Source organism: Syngnathus floridae, chromosome 2 (genome assembly GCF_059516105.1).
Source record: "Syngnathus floridae isolate MCC-2025c chromosome 2, RoL_Sflo_1.0, whole genome shotgun sequence".
NCBI classification, from domain to species: Eukaryota; Metazoa; Chordata; class Actinopteri; order Syngnathiformes; family Syngnathidae; genus Syngnathus; species Syngnathus floridae.
Genome location: NC_142414.1, coordinates 6,351,259 through 6,372,079, shown reverse-complemented (window position 1 = coordinate 6,372,079; position 20,821 = coordinate 6,351,259). Strand labels below are relative to the sequence as shown.

The 20,821-nt window shown below is 40.0% G+C and overlaps 1 protein-coding gene and 1 long non-coding RNA gene across 5 annotated transcripts in view; both read right to left on the bottom strand.

Moving 5' to 3' along the window:
* Window positions 1-2,385: 2,385 nt before the first annotated feature.
* On the bottom strand, window positions 2,386-16,189 carry LOC148401392 (uncharacterized). Of its 2 annotated transcripts, none has more exons than XR_015857167.1 (3): window positions 16,112-16,189; window positions 5,777-5,939; window positions 2,386-4,365 (listed from the first exon to the last, which is right to left on the bottom strand). It is a non-coding gene; the product is annotated as an uncharacterized LOC148401392 (long non-coding RNA). The 2 variants fall into 2 exon arrangements; XR_015857166.1 differs by lacking the exon at window positions 2,386-4,365 and adding an exon at window positions 5,143-5,496.
* Window positions 16,190-17,239: 1,050 nt separating this feature from the next.
* Window positions 17,240-20,821, bottom strand: part of LOC148401390 (voltage-dependent calcium channel subunit alpha-2/delta-3-like) — a 75,423-nt gene continuing 71,841 nt past the window's right edge. For 2 of the 3 annotated variants that reach the window (XM_088367741.1, XM_088367742.1), the window contains 3 exons: window positions 18,404-18,521; window positions 17,831-17,908; window positions 17,240-17,729 (listed from right to left, as the gene is read on the bottom strand). In XM_088367741.1, coding sequence (XP_088223867.1) covers window positions 17,637-17,729; window positions 17,831-17,908; window positions 18,404-18,521 — 289 coding nt within the window. In that variant the 3' untranslated portion in view covers window positions 17,240-17,636. Of the gene's footprint in view, window positions 17,730-17,830; window positions 17,909-18,403; window positions 18,522-18,971; window positions 20,562-20,821 lie in introns of those variants that run through there. The other variant, XM_088367743.1, reaches the window with a different exon arrangement.

Below are 20,821 nucleotides of genomic sequence, written 5' to 3'. Positions count from 1 at the left end.
GAATTATTTCTTGATCAAGTATAACCTCGTGACGGGAAAATGAAGCTTCAAGTTTGCTTCATGAACTAGTTATATTTTGTGACTACTGTAAATTACACTGTTGGTTTAAATAAAGGGGTTTAAGCAATGTCAAATAAGTCATTGTGCTTTCATACCAAAGTTGAACAGAGTGCCAAATAGAGTAAAAATTAAAAACTGCTTCATGAAGCAGATTTTAAGCTTTGTTTGGTGACCATCATAACGATAATGAGCATGCGTAATTCTGTCACTTGTGGCTTAGAAGTGTGTGTTATCTCCCTCAAACTTCCATCTGCATGTGACCGTCAGGGACGACTCGCACGTGATGCACAAGGCTCCTTGAAATGCTTCAAGCCAGCATGACTCGGAAAGGCACAACAAACTCCAGGTGCACCGTGATCTGACGGTGGAGGAAACTTAATACCTGCAGGTGCCCAAGTAGCCACTTTGCTCAGCTTCGCCACCTTTTTCTTTCAGGGTTGGAGTGAGAATGTGCGCGGCTGTGAAAATATTTTTCTGCCTGCCTCCATGCAGAACAACACTTTCATTTGCAGGTTGTGGTCACGGAGTAAAAGATTGTTATTTGGGAATCGTACACATAATTAAAACCTTATCCCTAGTTTGAAACCCTATTTTGAAACCCTAACCTAGTTTGAAACCCTAACCCAAGTTAGAAACCCTAATTTGAAACTCTAACCCTCGTTAGAAACCCTAATTTCAAACATTAGTTTGAAACCCTGACCCTAGTTTTAAAGTTAATTGCAAGTGTAGGCACACATCCACAAAACAAGCAAATATTCCTACTTGGAATATTTTAACACAGAACTGTTTACCCAGGAAAATCCAGACTGTTGAACATTTTCTATTGCTTCTTCCTGTTCTCCATGCAAATTTGCTTAAAATCATATATTGCAAGTACTTTCCTTCCATTAAACCACCAGTCAAGATCTGCTGCTTATTCTGTTCAAGGTTGCAGGTTGTATTAATAACAAACCCACATGGTGGCAACTTTAACACCTAAAAAGTCTGTGTTGACTGTGGTAGGGAGCCAGAACACCTGGCTGAAACCCACACAGATCGGTCAAGAACTCAGTTCTTCTTCAGGCACATTAAAATTCCATCCCTAAAAAGTTTTTAAGGATGATTACGTGACTGCTTGTGTTTTCTTAAAACCACGTGGCTGCTTAATGCGAAGCTACATGCCTTTGCTGATCACCGCTGCTTAAGCTTAATAAATGATTTGACTTGCGTTCATGCAATGGTAACAACTAATTTTCACCACAGTTTAGCATCTGCGAAACGAAACTGCTCTGACCTTTTTTTTTTTTTTTTTTTTTTTTAAAATAGGCCATAGAATGGTGGGGTGCATTCTTAAGGTCCATACGAGTCTTCTTAGTTACTGCTCATGTTGCCACATCAAATCACGGCTACATTGTGCACAGTCAAATGTCATTGGCCAGAGCCAAGGCAACGCCATAAATACACACTTACTATTGATCTGGGCACCTTTTGCTTCGAAAAGTGAATCCATGAGCTGTCAGGTTGAGCAGCTCTGGCAAAGCTCAGCCTTCCAAGCCAAAGCTCAGATTGCTCCATTCCAAGGTTCTTACAGTAAAAGTCGCGTAGCTACAATCGGGCCAAAATAAGTGCGCCCCGCAATGCTCCATTTAGAACTATTTGGGATTGTGGTTGTGTGTTTTAAAGAAGAAGGGCAGGATGCCACACCGTGACGTTGCAAACAGTCTGGATTGGATCAGAGGGAAGGGCCGGTGCCACACAGCTGCCAACTCTTGCTTGACTGGCTGCCAGTTTCTAACCCAGTGTCCCCCCAAAAACCACTTCCACCACAAGTTGTTTCAACAGGGCACAACGCCGGCTGAAAATAGAAAGGTTACACAAAGAGGTCACAGTTTCTCAATGTGCCATGACTGAGGCTTTTGTCCTTAAATGCATAGCATGTGACAGCAGAGGAAAAATAATTACTTTTGTAAATCAACGTCAGTTTGATAATTGTTCTCAGCTCGGCCAAATATTTTTTTCAAGAACTCAGTTAATCTTATTCTGGGTCAAACTGCTTACCCCTAGTTACCCTCCAATACGCACAATTGTTAGAGTGCACACTTGTCACACCAACTACAAAGCAGAACAAACGATATTCGATGAGGTAATTGCAAAGTGTAAATGTCAACGAGCAGAATAGCTGCCTGCGTACGTGCGTACGTGTGTGTGTGTGTGTGTGTGTGTGTGTGTGTGTGTGTGTGTGTGTGTGTGTGTGTGCGTGTGATTGCGTGTGCGTGTGTGCGTACGCGTGCGTGTGTGAAACCGAAACAGCACTGTGTCGCAGCTCATCTCACTTTATTGCACACAGATGTGGAAAGATAATCACATTCATCGGGGAGGATTTCAATCTGTTATTCCATATTAAATGTCTGGATGACCGTTCTGTCAAGTGACATTTTTCTTTCAAGGTGTTCTCTAATTGAATTTACAGAACTTGTATGACCAAAGTAAACATTGACAGTGGAGCATTCTCAACACTCAGACACATGATCTTCTCTTTTCACACGGTGGAGTAGACTTAAGACATTTACTTTCTGACTTAATGCCACAAAACTGAATACATTAGCATAACATCTTTACAATCAAATATTTTTCTTTTACAATGCCATCTTTTACAATGCTTTTACAACGTTTCATTTAATTTTTTCTTCTTGGTTGTATTTCTTGTATCAAACCTACACTTTGTCATCCCTTCCATGTGTGCTTACTCATGCAACGAGACATTGACAATGCTAGACAAACTCACTTGTTTGTGGTTCGCCTGGGGATTCTTTTGTCAGCGTAATTTTGTGGAGATCTAAGCACCAGGTCAGCTGATTGATTCTGTCAGCCTGCATGTGAAACTTTGGTGGATTACACCAAAGTGGCCTCCTGTTCCAAGTTATGGTTAACATTATTTGTTAGTGTAGTTATTGAGCCTCCTTTTCTATCCACATTGTGCCAGTTAAATGCCAACGTGTTGACAGCCAGAAATTCAGTAGCTCGCGAATAAATACGTACTTGGAGCTAAATGCTACAAATTTTTCCCATAATGTGCGAGTAAAAAATCGATTTGCTTTTGGCCTACATTATGTTAAAAAATGAACTGATTGAAATTATTTATTCGTAATATTATGGTTTTATTGCGGCTGCAATGCACAATTTACATTGGGCATTTTTTCCCGTAATGCAACGGGCTATTTACTTCCGCATGCGCCTACTTATGGGAACATCTACTTTATTTCCATTTCAGTTCTTCAGTTTCTTGGCAACCATTGCACATTTGCATGGTTTTCCCCCACTGAGGCTTAAAAGTCTATTATAGCAATTCCAAAACAAAGTTGCTGCTTAATTTAATTTTGGAAATAAACGAACACTGTCATTCCATTAAGGGTTAAACATGTCAAAGCACATTTTTCTTCACTAGGAGGAAACGGCAGAGGAAGAAATTTGACATTGACGGATGCTCTTTGGGTGTCTCGCATGAAGTCAATGTTTGCATTAATGAAACATAGCAAGTGAAGTGTTGAAGTTCGGGTATACGGGGAACTCGGAGAGTTTGGCTTCTGGGGCCAATCCATCAGCAGCGAGACACTTCTCAGTTCTTCTCTATTAACTTGCAACGGAGATAAGATGGCAACAATAACAAGAACAACAATCTGTCTTTCTGCATAGATCATTAAAGCAACCCTCTGGATTTATTGATTCAGATTCTTTTCGGACATGTGGAAACACTGGAGGAGATAGAATTTTTTTCACTAGGGGGGGCCATGGGGTGGGGCATGAATATCTGAGTGGGGGGGGTCAGAGCATATTCCAGGCCCCCTCTGTGTGTGGAAAAAGCTTCTGATAGACGGAAGAACCCTCTGTTTTTTATCAATAACTCACTCTATTGAGAAAGTTACTGAACATCAATGATCACATTTAATGTTAAAGCACATGGCAAGCCTCGCCATTTTACTAAACTTTGTTTGTGTTATGACATCTGTGCTATAATATTTGTTCTTTTACAACAGTGCTAACACAAACATATTACTGTATGACTAATGTGGGTGATCCGGGATTGTAATGGTAAATATGACTTCACATTGTTGTTATTTTAAGTGGCCAAACTTCAGAGGAAACATGTCCACTTGATCAAAACAAAAGAAAACGCCTTACTTAGGCCAACTGTGTTGAAAATAAACAGAGTAAATTATTTCCCAAAGACATCATGGCCATTTAGTCATGCAGTTGTGCAACGGGGGAACGATGTCATTGCCAGTGTTATTATGAAGGATTTCCGTTCATCCAAAGAGGTCGCACAGCCTGCAGAGAAGAAGACACATTCGCTCGTAATGTTTGAGGGGGGAAAAAAAATTAACCAACCACAGGATATTTTTCCATACCCCAACTTGCCCCCCTTCCAACGGTTTTGCCTGTCTTTTTTCATCTGACTGACACCTTGGCAAGTGTGAGCCACCATTAAAAACTTGAAATAAGGTGTTTAAATGGGGGGCGAATGTACACTGAGGTCTTTGTGATTAATGAATGCACACACTGCAGATGGGAAAATGACAAGGTAATGTCGCACTAGATCCAATAAACCACAAAGCCCTCCGAGGGCAAGAAACCTGTAATGAAATATTTACGCTTCCTTGTTGACTTCCAGGTGGGGCGTTATTGGCTTTGTGTTTGTTTACTTTGACGAGGACTAAATACATTTCAACATGCAGCTAAAAAAAAAAATAATTGCACATCTTCCCTGGAACTGACTGAGTTCCAACTGCACTTTTAAAGGGGGATTTTTAGCTTTTTTTTTTTTTAGTTTGCTTCAGGGCTGACTGGAGTTTATGGCTTCATGAATGCAGATGAGTGTGGTTTTGGATGAATCCAGGAGCCCATCAGACCTGGGGGACCGTAGAGAGTAACTGATCCGTTTTTACATTATCAATACGCAAACTCTTTTTCTAAATATCAAACAGAAAGAAAATGAAAAAAAGAATACTGGGCAAAAGTGATATTGACAAAGAGCAAAGTCCAGACTATGGGGAGGGGGAAAAAAGGAGCCAGAAACATGAGTTGATGGTTTGGTCGTGTATTTTGGTGAACTCATTTCCTTCCCTAACAATATCAAGTCCAGGAAATGGTTAGAAACGTATGTTTCATATTAATATTCACTTCATAATTTAAGTCACATTAAAACATGACCAACAACCGTCAATCAACACAAGTTTGTTGGATGTCGCTAGTAGATGACCACAATTGTTTGCGTTGCACAATCTGAGGTTCAAATCAGTGCTACAGAGTTCAAGGAAGACTTTGGAGCGCTCGCTGCACATCACTGCCTGCAGCTACATCTTGTGAGCAGGACGGGGATTTATTTTTCTCGTTGGAGTTGGCACAAGACTTCAAAACAGGACATAATTCAGCACTCCGTTGCCATTTTTCTGCTCTCCTCTAATATAAGCAAACAGCAGGTGCAATAAAATGCAATGATTCACTGTTCGACATGATGCATATTTGACAAATTACAGCTTAGCATGTGGCGCAATAAAAATCAGTATTTACCACAATGTTTAGTAGAGTTCTATAAAGCCTCCAAATTAAACAATTAAGCAACTCCACTTTATTATATTACGACACAAACTATTTTAACACCACGCTTAACAGATGTCTGACATGACATTGTGTGTTTGTGTGTAAGCTGTTCAAGGTTTCTCAATGATTGCTCACTGACCTGCGCATTGTACTGCTGCAGTGAGGGGCCACCCCCTTTGCTGCCATTTTGACGTCCAACTCACATGAAAGCTGAAGGAAGTTTGGATCATGGCCCGGCGTCATGACAGACTGGCGGAGAGCCTGATGCTGCAGTCTCTGGCTTCGGGCCTACAGGCCTGAGGCTGAAGCATGACAGGACCCAGCTATGAGGACCTGATGAATGTGTTCTGGCACCAGCAAAGCATGTGTATGTGCGTGTGTGTGTGCCTGTGTGTGTGCGTGTGTGTGTCTGTGTGTGTGTAAATGCATGCATAACATAGAAGGGTGGGAAAAATAATAACAATAAAATAATAATAATAATAATAATAATAATAATAATAATAATAATAATAATTAATAATAATAATAATAATAATAATAATAATAATAATAATAATAATAATAATAATAATGTGCTCGAGTCCATGGAGCATGAATTACTAAACTAAAATTTCTGGTTTGGCTCTACAGATAGTATATTGGCTAACAGTGTGTGTTTTATTATTTTTTTTTGTACATTGTTTGTATACATCACTTTTTGCAACGGAACAATGGTTTTGATTTGCATTTTGGCCTCAATATTTCTGTGAGAAAGAAAGCTAGTGTGTCAAAATTGCCTTGGAGGTGAAAAGTCAAATCAGGCGAAAAGGAAAAGTCGTGATATACTGAAGCAAAACTGGACACTGGACAAAACATCTTCAGTCCTGTCTCAAAACTACCAATTATTAGACTCCAATAGCCCCTGGGTAATATGAAACTTTCACTTTTCGCTCTGGCACAAGTCCAACATCATCCCTCGTGGCTCTACTTTCTTTTATTTATTTTTTTTAGAGTTCTTGTTTATGCGAAAGCTCAACAATGTAAGTGAAAGGAGTATGCGTGTCCTTGGCTGCAGCTCCTCAGCCTCTTTCTTCTGGTGTAATGTGGCCCGTAAGGACATCCCCGGCGTCACATGTGCAAAATCCTGTTTGCTAATCATGATTTATTTATGCTTTACATTCATGATCCAGATTACCCTGCTATGGAACTAAACTATCAAGGTGGAAAAGCAACCAAAGTGATTATTTCAAAGAATATTGAATTGGAAAGATTTTCAGTCAGTAAAATCATGAAGTTAAAAGAAATTAAACTAAGTTGATGAAGTGAGTTTATACACTTCAGAACTGACAGTTACTAGGCAGCCTTCACAGAGTGACAAGATTATGTTTCCCTCAAGTAGTTTGATGTTATTAAATTCTATTATTTATCAATTAATTCATTTGATTTTGGCTCATGCAACAGAATGTGAAGGGGTTTAGATTAGAGCAGGGGTGTCAAACTCATTTTTTTTCACGGGCCGCATTGTAGTCATAGCTTCTTTCGGAGGGCCATTATGACTGTCAACCCAATTAAATGTATAAGCACCTCATATTATATACAGTAAAAGCTACAAAACAAACTGACAAATAACTCATTTTCCAATTAGACTAGTAAAAACTGGTCAAATATTTTAAAAAAAAAAGATATTATTAAAAGTGAAGACAATTTGCAATTCTAGTAATGACACGAATTTGATGCACAATTTGTCTTCGCGGGCCACATAAAATGATGTGGCGGGCCGTATCTGGCCCCCGGGCCTTGAGTTTGACACCTGTGGATTAGAGCCTTGATGAACTATTATCAATGAAACATCATGTTAAGTTGTAAGATCCCAAGCAAGGATTATCTATGATTGAAAACTGTTTCCGTTACTAATGTCTTCTGATTATGAAGTTTTATGAATTCCGTTCCTGACAGAGGCAGAGCAGTGCAACCAATCATCCATACTTGCAATGGTGCAAGCCTAGATATGCAACAGAACCGTACAAATAGCTCACTGTCTCCAGATGAGACACCCCCCACCATGTCCCCCAGAATTCAGAGGGAGTGTCGAGCATTTTTGGGTCGAGGCCATCTCCATAACATTGGATTGTATTTCATTGCACTGTACCTATTGAGGGAAACGATTCTAAAAATGTGAGCGAGGGTAGAAAGGGCTGAGTCGTCGCGGAAAACAAGACATGAATTATAAACTGCTCAACTCTTCTGTTTCTTTGCTTGATTTTTAGAAACGTTCTTGTATGTCGTCGTAGATGCATGTGTGTTTAACCCACACGTGTGTTTACGTGAGAGTGTCGGATGAAGATATTGAAGCTCTCTCTGTACACTGCACTGTGAAGGTGCAGGTGTTTTCAGTCAAACTGTGGTTTCTTAGTCCTTACCCCAAAGGGTTTTAAGAGACTGATGGTCCTTTTAGACTTTTACCTCTGCAGCAGCGCTCAAGAGAGATTAACCAACTGCAACTCACAGAGGCCTTTTAACTGTTCATATATGGCCTTTTTATTTCGGTCAGATTTTGCGTTAATGTTGCGAGATTTACTGTTTCCCCATGGATGCTATAAAGTCAGAGCGCCATCAAATGCTTCCTGCCCTTGCTGTAAAGCTCAGAAAACATAACACACTTGTAGCAATATTTCAACCACAGTGCACGCCTTGAACCATAGATAATTTTGGGCAAAGAGAAGAAAACGTTGTTACAGACATGGGAGGAGAATGCGGTTCTTCTGTCCACTTGTAATATATGGCTGCTCTGCAGAGCCTTTGGCATGAAGACAACACAAATGGCTCTCCTACATGGACACAAGCATGTAGACTCGTAACCACAAGTGTGTAGCATGTAGACACACACGCCTCACGTGGATAGAGATTCATGTGAGTCGAGGAGACTGTCAAGCAACGGGAACGATTTTTTTTTAAAAACGCCACCATAGAACTCAAGTGGGAAGCTGGCTAGATTGGTAGAAAATAATATTCATAGAGCGATTCATTCGGAAGACGATTGGGATCTGTAGGGTCATGGTAAGTAGAGCTAAACTTTTGTTTGTATGAATATATGACAGCAGTACTATATTTAATAATGGGGTTGTATAATAAGAATTAAATATAATGATTCAGCAGCGTGTTAAAGAAATGTTTGGTATATGTGTAAAATTTCAATTAATTATTTTTAGGGATGCTCAATTACGAAAAAAATATTTTCAATAAGTTTGGTAATCAGTGAAATGAAATCACGATTGCTAAATAAAAATTTTTAAATGTAAAAATTATTAAAATACAGAAATCTTTAAAAACACTATGATTAAATGACAGTTCCTTTTGGACAAAACAATTTTTTTTAATGACAGTATTTTAAAATTAAAGAAAGTACAAATGTATAAATTAAAATATAGTTTCCTTGTACTTTGTATTAACAAACATTGGACATTAATGCATAGTAATAATTGTTTTTTATCCTATTTAATTGTTTTTGTAATTTTGAAGTGTAATAATTACAATTGAAATTCGATTAATAGCACAGTCCTACATGAGACTGACACTATCAATTTTTTTCTTTTCCAAGAATTAGTTGCGAATAAATTTGATAATTTGCAGCCTTTACAGAACGCTTTTCGTTACATTGGACGCAACCTCCAAAATGGTGAATAACGACGTTTGGTTGACATCACAATGACGCGGTGCATGAGCCCCGTATGAAGATGGCCATAATGATACCATTTTAAAAGTCAAAGTCCCAATGATCATCGTCACACACACATCCTCTGTATTTAACCCATCCCCATGTGATTTTGATCCATCCCCTGGGGGAGAAGGGAGCAGTGGGCCGCGGTGCCGCGCTCAGGAATCATTTGGTGATCTAACCCCCCAATTCCAACCCTTAATGCTGAGTGCCAAGCAGGGAGACAATGGGTCCCATTTTTATAGTCTTTGGCATGATCCGGCCGGGGTTTGAACCCACAACGTTTCAGTCTCAGGGCGGACACTCTACTACTAGGCCACTGAGCTGGCCCTTTTCTGTGGGAGGTGGGGGTGTGGTGGGGTGACTCTTCTTCTTTCTTAAGCCCTCTCTTTGTGCGTGTCTTTTGTGGCTTTGGAGCTGTGTTTTTATTTGAAAAAGAGTTAAATTGGCTTCCATTCATTTGCTGGGGACTTGCCCTAACCACTAACTGCCCGAGGTAAACCTTCACTTAACGTAAATGCTAATTAAAGTCTTCATAAAGCTTCACGTATGGATTAATGCTTCAAGAATGATGATTTATCATATTTACAAGTGAACTGTATGCTGAATATCTATTATAAACTGTATCATTGCTTTTTGCAATCTCCGTCTCTATTCCTGGCACTCACTCTCGTAGATCAGGTTGTGAGCTTGTGGTCTTTTTCCTGACCCAACAATGACAAATAGATCCCTCAGATTACACACCTCATTAAAAATAACCTCTCTAATAAGGACATATGAATCCCAAACTCTCCGACGAGAGCTGCAGACTTGCAATTAAGCACGCGAGACGGAAACAAAAAAATACAGTACGACTTTAAACCTTGGCCGCCCTGAATATTTTAATTACAACCTGACCGTGAACTGTGTAAGTGCTACACAAACGAGACCGCTAATTAACTGGCTCCACCGGCCTCCCAGCAGACTGCGGAGCTCCAAAGGCAAATGCTATTGCGAACTGCAAATCACACGTCAGTCTGCTGTGATGTCACGATGCCTAAATGCTGCCGCCTGTTATGCTGAGAGAGCAGGGCAGAAACCCACTTGTCCGTCCCTGATCTCAACCACAGCTGCTTTCACGACTCTGCCCGTCAAGAGTGGCTCAATTCCCTTATACACTTGAACAAGATACGGGTGGTGTCGTGTGTCCGTGTGCCAGTGTAAGACACGCATGTCCATACATGCATGCGAATGTGCCAAAAAATGTAGTCGTGTCCACACTGACCTCATAGAGGATTGGCTGCGGCAGCTCTCCGGCTGAGGTATAAAGATACAAATCAAACATGACAGACGGACATGAACCCACACACAGCCGTGCGTGCACAAATAGACTTTTATAAAAGCAGAACATAACCACACTAAGGCCAGAAGGACCATGTAACAAAAACAACCAGATCCATCATCACGTGCTGGGATTTCCATCTTCTAACATACGATGGCCTTTGGCCTGAGATAACGCTGAAATGTACGTGGTACCAAAGCAGCCTGGAGGCAAACAAAGGCCAAAGGGCAATAACGTTGTTTGCTGCAAGCAGTTGTACAGTGAAGAAAACATAGTACATTGCCATTTCCTCCATTGGCTCCTTGAAGTCCGGGCTCAACTTTAACGTCTTCCCCTGATTCCTATGAGCTTTTCTTTCTTTGCAAGCCTGTGCTCTAAAAACAGCCAACATGAAATTGAGTGACAGAGGCAGAATACTACAAGATGGACTGCTCGGTCTCCATTCAGCCATTTCCTGCTTGAGCAAGCCAATGCACTTGGCCACTTGGTCAGGCCATTGTTCTGCTCACTAATCGAACGAGGCTTTTCGACGTGACGAGCATACATTACAACTTCAAAGGGTGGCTGCAATTTATTCGTGGTGAAAAGTCTCCTTTTGCTTCTTTGCACAAACTCCGATAGGCGGCACTGGGTTTATTTTTCATATACGACTCCAGAAATCTATTTATTTTTCTATTTCTATTTCTATTTACCGTTGAGAGGCTGAAAACAGACAATTTAAGAATAAAAAGTGGCTGTAAACGATTACTCGATTATTAAGGTGCTGAATTTTTCGCACTATAAGGCGCACTGGATTATAAAGTGCACCCTCTTTTAATTTTTTATTTTAGAAATTATTTCATATATAGGGTGCACTGGATTAAAAGGTGCATAAAATAGAAGCTATACTGCATCAAACTGAGGTTGACTAGGGTTGCAGTATGCATCCACTAGCTCAGATCTAGGCATAATATGGCCCGAGGGCCACATCCGGCCCTTTGTGCGTCTCTCTCCGGCCCGCATGAGGCCAATCATAAATTACATTTGATTACAACTTAATCTTAAAAAAAAATCTGTGTCGTGCGTGCAATACAACTGTTCTGCTTTAATTTTGAAAGGCTTCCGTGTAGCGTACATGTATGTGAGCTGTGCGTGAAGGTGAACAGCGCGAAGTGATGCTGCCCTCAAAATGTGTGTTGACACTAAGAAAAGAAAAATTGACAAGGAGTGCGGAGTTTTCAACAAGACATGGACTGCCAAATATTTCTTTACATAAATGAAAGGTAAAGCCGTGTTCCTGATTTGTGGTACACAGGTCGTTGTGTTTAAATAATATAATTTGAGTCGCCACTACACGACCAAGTGTTAGATAAATTGTATATATATGTTATCATGCGTTCCCTAATGAGTACTTATTAATAAAGTTATTGCACAGAATGCTTGCTGTTTCTCCTTGCAGACATCACCCAGTCCACAACAAGTCAAACGATTCTGTCTGGAGCTTCCTGACCTTCTACACCTCTGGGAATCCAAGAAAGTTGTTGATGTCTGCTCATGTCATTTTGTCTTTGCACTCTTTTCACATGACTACTTTGTTTCACATAGCATTTTGTCCTTGCACACCTTTCGTTTCTCATGGGATCCTGTCTGCGACTTCTAGTTTCACATAGAATCTCGTTTCTTCTCTCATGAGACAAAGCCCACGCTTTCCCCCCCACCTATCAGGGGCTAGTCTCACATTGTAGGTAGGGCATTCCTGAATAAAAAGAGAGGAGTGTAAACAGACCTTTAGTGTAGTCGGATTGATGTAAGTCTGGATGCACTTCTCGCGAGAAAAGACTCAACATTCTGCCTCACTGGTTTTGTCTGCTGATCCTTTTGCTGATTCTGAACCTGACACCAAGCATGAGGAAAAATACAGAAATCTGTCTAATAAAGAGTGCGCAACAGTGGCTGATGCATTGCTAGCAAAATTGCAAGCCCAACAAGGACTTTTTATCAAACTTCATACCCACAGAGATGCAGCGGTTAGGACAAGTTTTGTCATTTCCGGCAAAATTGCCAAAAAAAGTAAGCCGTTTACTGACGGAGAGTTTATTAAGGAGTGCTTGTTGGACTCTGTTGCACTGATATGCCTGGAGAAAAAGAGCGCATTTGAGAATGTGTCACTCTCCCGACGTACCATAAGCAAGGCGGGTTGAGGACACATTGATGTGTTTCTATAAATGTGTTGTAATTCACAGTTTGAGGAAAAGTTAAAGAAGTTAAGAAGAAATTGCACTAATTAATGATTTTTTTCATTTGACCTATACACCACAATTTCATATAGCTTAATATAAATATAAACAGAATAATTGTATTCTTCTAATTACCAGTACCAGCTATTTAAAAGAAATAATTTTAGTGCATTTTACAAAGGAAGAAAATTGAGGAGGTTTAAGTTATCGTTGATGTGGCCCTCTGACGCAACTCAGGTTTTTAATGTGGGCCCTTGTAAAAATTAATTGCCCACCCCTGCACTAGATGGTGCTGTGCTAAAGGGAATGTCAACCCAGTCAATGAGGTAAAGTCCAACTCCCTTTCTGTATGAAAATGATACACTTTGGCTTCTTGGTCCAGCAACCCCACTCATTTTTTATGGTCATAAACTTTCTTTGATTTAATTTGTATCGCGTCAAACCAGTCAACGAGGTATTCAGTCTAACTTTATACACAAAAATTGCACAATAACCAATAACCAATGAACCCTCAGTAAATAATCGCATTTCTCAAACTATCGCCTATAAAAGTGATCAGAACTGACTAAAGTTTGACCTAACACATTGGTACTGCTTACTTATGTTTCCATTCCATATCGATCCGTAAATTTACTCGAAACATTAACGGAGCAGCCTATTTTGAAATGAAAGAGCCTCGTGCGTATAGCAGCTACTATTCAGTGACGCCCCCTGACCACGGTTGCCGTAATGCTGGGAAGCCATGCGGCCTTGTAATTTACTAGTCTTACTAAAACGTACTGAAACATTTTGGCAGAGCGCTATGTACAACCAGTATGGCTCAACAAATTCATTAATTGATCCATATATAAGGTGCTCTGCATTATAAGGCCCACTGTGTTTTTTTGAGTACATTTTTAGTTTTTAAGTGCGCCTAATAGTGCGGAAAATACGGTAGTCTTTGATTAATTTGATAATCAATTTGTTTTGATTAATTGTTGACAACACAATATTTAAAAAAATTAACACATTTTCAAATTGAGAAACAGAAGACAAATTTTGCTAGCACATTCTCTTCCCCATTCTGGTAAATCTAATAAAAACTTGACTGGTTACAGAAACCTTCTGTGACTGTTTTCACCTCCTGTTATTGTTTTCACCTCCTTACGGTCACCAAAATGGCCGCTGTTTTGTGGCCACATCAGTGACTCTTTTTGGATGGTATCTGAAAACTGGCGTCTCTCCCTGACAGCTATAACACCTGCGAGATCATATTGAACTTTGGGATTTTCTTTCTGTGTGTGTGTGTCTGCCTGCTCATTATCACAACTGCAGCCAACAAGCGTGCGTGATGGATGTGGCCAAAGCAAAAAGGATTAGGTCAAAGAAGACAGAGAAGAAAGGAGCTGTCAAAGATGCTTAGAGGCCAAAGGATAAAAGCTAAATCTCCCGTGTCAACAAAAAATGCATTGCATGACAATTATGCTTGTAACGCATATGAGGAATGTCTGATAGACAGCGGAGAGCATTCTTGAAAGATAAGATGCAAAACACTTTTTTTTAAAATAATTGTCATTAAACATGGCGACAGTGGAGCTTTAAGCTTTAACCAAGTGGAATGCCGATGTGTGTTTTCCCAGCTTGCCTTCACCATGCCGTGCTTTCCCCTATCAGCCTGTGTGTGGTCTTTGCATGGTTCAGCTGTCAGAGTCATTTATTTGTGGTCCTCAAGAAATCTGGTATCTGAATGTGATACTTGAGTAAATGTATGAGTATTTAAAAAATCCCTTTAGTAGCAGTTAGTCAGTTAGTCAGTAATCAGAGTTAAAAATCCTTTTTGAAAATGGCTAGTTTTGATTATAGTTTCAGTTATTTTAATGTTTAAAAAAGTTTTTAAAAAAAGTCTTAGATTTTGAACTACACTTTATCCGCACACAAAAATAGTTTAACCAAGTGGCGCCTCATACTTTAATAATCGAGTAATTGTTTAGGGGTGTTTTTGACTAACAATTGTCCAAATCTTCTGAATTTGGGTTCTCAAAACTAATAATGCTCTTTTTTTGTTGTCCATAATGACAGCAGATTTATTTATTTTTTGTGTTTACTTAAAATGAGACATTTGCAAACATTTGTTTTTAGTTTGGAGAACAATGACGACCAATCTTGTGCGCGAAATTGCTTAACTATTGTTTCATTGTTGTTTTTTTAATCACTAAATAATACCAAATAAACTACAAAATTATTGGTGAATAAAGTAATCGTGCGCGAAATTGCTTAACTATTGTTTCATTGTTTTTTTAATCACTAAATAATACCAAATAAACTACAAAATTATTGGTGAATAAAGTAATCGTAGAAATGATGTTTTTTCAATACACATCAATGCAAATACAATTTATCCGAGTATTTGATTCATCTATGAAATAATCAATTCTAAAACTATAGTAATGGCCCAACCATAATCTTAATATCACGACTCTCACGTTTTGACTTCACTGGATTAATATAACGTTATTCTCAGGATTACGACTATGAAGTTCACCACTGTAGTCTTTTGACTGGTGACCACTTAAGGCACAGTAAGTGTGAGAATGCCTGTTTGGATTTAAGGACTTTCTGTATGAAAACGTGAACATCTGATTCATCTTCAATTCTTCAGACAATCATTTCATGTAGTCAAGATAACGCACAAAATGTTTTGTTGATGAATTGTGCTCAGTCCCTTTTGACGATATTTTTTGTCTTGCCCCAAGCCACCACAAACAACAGTGTCCCGTAGATCAGGAATGTGGTTGCTAAACCATAAACTACATTCAGAAATATTTTTCTTGCTTTTGATGGACATTTTCTGGGTGTGTCTGTCTTGCCACAGAATTATGATCCGAGACTGCTCTCTCAAGATAAATATATATGTACACATTCTACAACGCTGCACTAGGGGGCTAAGTAGTACTAGCTTTGTTTTTCTCTCTTTAAAATATGCATTTTATACCTCATCCAATATCCTTTGAAATACTCGTCGTCACTGTGTCTTGCTGAATGAAAAGCTACTCGACACTTCCTCCTGCTTTACTTTCTGATCTTCCAAAACTTGCTCTTTGCCTGGACATTAGTGGGATTATCACCAGTATACGAAGAATGCGTTCTAGCATGAACGAAATAGTGACAAGCATATTTCTCTCTCCCCTTGTCTGTCTCTCTCGCAATCTGAGGGTAGCAGCAGGGCTGCAATTGTGGCAGATCCCCATGGAGAAGTTCACTTACCCATGTGTCTGCCTAAACGCCGATGTTGTGTCGCAACACACATTGGTCTCACTCATCTGGCAACCAGGAAGGAATCACAGACCGGATTCAATGTGTGATGACCCCAAACAGCTCTCAGCCCATTTTAGAGTGATAAATGACCTAGCGGCATTGAGGGAGGAAGAACAAGATGAACTGGGAGTGATTACAGTCACATAGCTCGACTCAAGGGACCAAACTGTCGAAACGGTACAAGAAAAATCAAACTTGCTCCAACAGTGAGCTTTACTTTATCAAACCGGGGTAGCTCGCAAAGGCGACTGGGTCAGAGAAGCCAAAGAAGAGGGAAGCATTTGATCACAGGGACCTTCGAGTTGACACCCACAGATGAGGCGCCTGGGATACTCTCATAGAACTGTTGCGGTTTATTATTTCTTGTACTCGTTTGTTTTCACAAACACAAAAAGATTGACCCAACATGCCATCAAATCCTTTTGCATGCATGTAGGCATATGGCCTGGAAAGGAATATCAAAGGATTGTTTGTGTCTATTTGCTGAGTGTTTGCAGATGTGTGATGCTGTTGAATCGCTTTTATGTGTCTCTCGGTCGATGAAAGAGCTCTTGGTCAAAGGTGTACAGTGTACACAAAAGGACGGAAGGGTAAAACAACAGATGCATACACACACACACACACACACGCACACGCTTATAGTACATGTGCGCACACACACATATAGACACAAAACTGCCACATTTCTGTCGACATCCAAACCAGTACTGAAAGAACAAAGAGATCAAAATGCGTCAAAACCCAAATCTGTCTGCAATTTGGGAACTCAAACTCAATATGAAAGCTTTTCATCCCTTTTATATGTTTTATTAAAAAGAAAAAAGTTCACAAACAGGACCAATATCAATGAATAAGGCAAAGCTTAAATTTGAACAACTACTCACATCAGAGGACTCAAAATGTTGTAGTCACAGTTTAGGGGTACCACTTGTTCATGAAATATTAAACTCTTTAGACATATATACTGTACAGATAGAACATATACATATTATTAACAAAAACGGCCAATTAGATTTTTTGTTTTACAAAACGTGAGACGCTTAAATATATATATTTTTTTAAAAAGACCCAACTATATTATTACTTTCATTGTTCCGAAATCTTTCAAATGATAGTTGTCCATGAAAACAAAGGTCGGTACCAGAAAAAAAGTGCCCTAGTCTCGCTGCTAATGGTTTGTCCGTGGCTTGAATGCCCACTTTGGAGTGTCCGTGGGACGTAGAAACTAAAAGCTCTTGCGGATGTGATATTGCTATAGCACCTGACTGATCACACTGCATTTGAGCTCTCAGTCCTTTCATGAATATTTGTCGTCAGTAGTTAACTAAGGAAAGTGACCTTTAATGGTGTTGAAAGGTGAGGTGGGATGTTTTTTTTTCCAGTTTCTTTTGTGTGATTTCTTTGTGATAGTTTTACATGCCAAGTCGATTCGACAGAAAGTTCTGGATGGATACGTCGATGAAGCCAGCTTTGGTCAGCTGGGGAAGAGCGCCAGGAGAACGCAGAGCAGTGTTGCGGAAAACGACGGTGTGAGAGTGTGAGCTCCTCCACACTCCATTGAGTTCTCCTGCCGAAAGAAGCCAGACAAACACGATGATGTAGAACAGATATGGAACGTTTTAATACGACCCACATGCTGGCTCAGCTAACATACGGACGGTTCTATACCTCAGGGTGGAACGGGTGACAGGTATCTGGGCGCCTCCTGTCCTTTTGCATCTTAAGTCTCTCACATTTCAGAGACTCGTTATGTGAGGGAAAAGTTAAGGTGCTTCATTCAGGCTGTTCCATGTTTTTTTTTTTTTTGAGGAAGTTGACATGGGACGGGAACACTGAGGCAATGCAACCGACAAAAAGGCCATGGGAGGGTGGGCAAGGATATCTCAGAGGGTTCGCCAAACATAAAATAAAAAAATACAAACCCACATAAATCTTCAGTAAATGCTGATAAAGTTTCACTATATTTATTTAAGGGGGATATGTGGAATTGTTAAAAGCAAATCCCAGAAAAATCTGAAAATTATTAATTAAATTAAAAGTTATCTGGCCTGGCACCTGGGTCATACTTGTGTCCCCCCCTCCCCCCCAGCTCTGCCAGTGCCCCAAAAATGGACATTTAAAAGTAATTGTTCATTCATTATGATTGTTGAAGAAACACACAACATATAATATATATAATTATTTTTTGTCCAAAAAAAAAACCCAGAGCCTAGTGCTTACAGCCCAGACTTGTTAATAAAGGATATACATGATTTCAACAGGATCCATGGTGATTGGCTCAAACATGCTGCAATCGCACTTATTGTCCACCACCACCATGAAAAGATTACTGCTGGGGATCTGCTGAATTACAAAGGACCTGCCAATCACAGACAGAGACATAACCCTCAGAAATAATCGCACTGGTGAGAGTCGGGCTGCAATTTCACAGGAATGGAATATGCGTCTATGGCGTTAAAATTCTCTTCTGGCGTAGAAGAGCGATTCGACTGGACGCACATCAATATTCATTGCCAGCTGTCGATCAAAATGCAGAGACGGGAGGACACATCATTATCCTCGATTTATTCTCTTCTACTTTTCTCTTTTACTCAATCCAAGGTGCGTTGCAATGAAGTGCCGCCTAACATAAAACATTGAAGGAGATTGAACACTTGCTCATTGCTTCATGGCTCCCTTTTTACCGATTGGCCGGCTTGCCTCAGCAAGCAAATCAGACGGATCATCTCCTTGTCATCTTCTCTTTTTGTCTTTCTCCCTCGCCTCACTCCCTCCTTTTTTTTTGTGGTAGTTAATTTACTGAAGACAGAAAAAGTTTGATCAGAGATTATGAGAGTCACTAATTAAAAAAGAGAAGCTGTACAAATAAGATAATACTGCTTGGTCTTTGTGCACACCCTCTCATGTTCCCTTTCACAAAAGTGAACAGTGTTTTTGTAAAAGCAACTTTTTTGATACGGTTCTGGGTCAGATTACATCGTGTAGGTGTGCTAAATGGAGACGGCAATGAAATCACAAATTATATTACTATCTGCATTGCTCTCCTTTCCCACAGCTACATAGCTTCATCCTCTATCTCATCTGTCTTTGGCCCTGGAATGTTGAGTCAGACATCCTCCCCACAAGACTCAGTACGCCCCCCCCTCCCAAAAATAATGTCTTAAGGTTATACTTTTATTATTTCAGTACTTAAATAAAACACAATTGAACTGAACTTGCAACAAGGTAGAAAAATGACCTCAAAACGACAGGAATATTCTAATGTAATGGCAGGGCCAAGTCGACCAACCGCAAAGAGCCTTCAGTTGTGGCGTCGCAGTCGTCGCATCGTCGCGCCATGACAGACCAAAGCGGCGGACAGGCCGGGACTGTCCCGCTCACACTTAAGTGGACGTGCTGATGTTTAATCTGCTGCCCTTGGAGGGAAATATTCGCTGACTGCAAGCCCAATGGCCTTGAACATACTGTACCCAAGACACCGCTACACACACACACACACACACACACGCACACACACACACACACACGCGCACGCGCACACACACACACACACACACACACGCACACACACACACACACACACACACACACACACACACACACACACACACACACACACACACACACACACACACACGGGCGACGTAAAAAGACACACTAAGTCTCAGCCCCTTAAGACGTGATCAAAATAGCACAAAATAACATTTACAGCAACGGCTATGACAATGTGAGTGCAAATTGTGGTTGATTCTATTCATTTCTCAGGCTTTGCTATGGACCAAGCAAAGTGTCATGCACCTTATTTGCTCACTTTTGGCTTAATGAGTGTGTGGCTTCATATTTTCCAATTCTAATTTTCCATAAATGCATGTGTGGTTTTTCATCTGTCATCATGGTAGAGAAATATGATCATTATTACTGTATGTGGTTCAAAACATATTAATTCAGTGAGGTTTTGCTGGCTGTGATGCTTTGAGTGCTTCACACATTACCATAAAATAATAACAAAGATTTTTTTTTCTGACACACTAGCAAAATATGTTTATGGTAATGAAATCCACTTTGATACTACACTAGAATTCAGAGTAAAATGATCCGACGAGCTACAGAACCCAGATAGCTGTGTTTTTTTTTGTAGTGACACAAGACAAGACAGTCCACTTGAACTTGCAGATGATAACGCAAAGTTTCTTCATTAGGTGCCCGAGTGAAACCCGAGTTCAATCACAATAAACATAACATTATAAAAATGACAATGTCAATTAAAACGGAGTTGTTGTTGTTGCATCCCTGCTGTGTGATTGTGTAAAGAGATGCATGAGGACTGCACACACACAGTTCCACAGCTGGGAGCAATGAAGCGCCCATTGGAGGGTTCCGGAGAACACCCCACAATTGCCTGACAGAAAAGTGCAAATTGTTAATGGGGACCACACTCATTTTCCCATTTTTAAAAGGAAGCCTTTTTTTCACCTCTCCTTTCCCCTCTCAAAATGCCTCACATACCAAACTGCAAGCATGTGTTAGCAGACAAATGACTTATAGGGATCATATATTAAAAATGTCTTTATAGATGCTGGAGCTTGTTTTAATGAGCTCTCTGAGGTTTTCTGATTTCATCTGAGTATTGCAAAACCTTATGGAACTTCAAACCTGCTG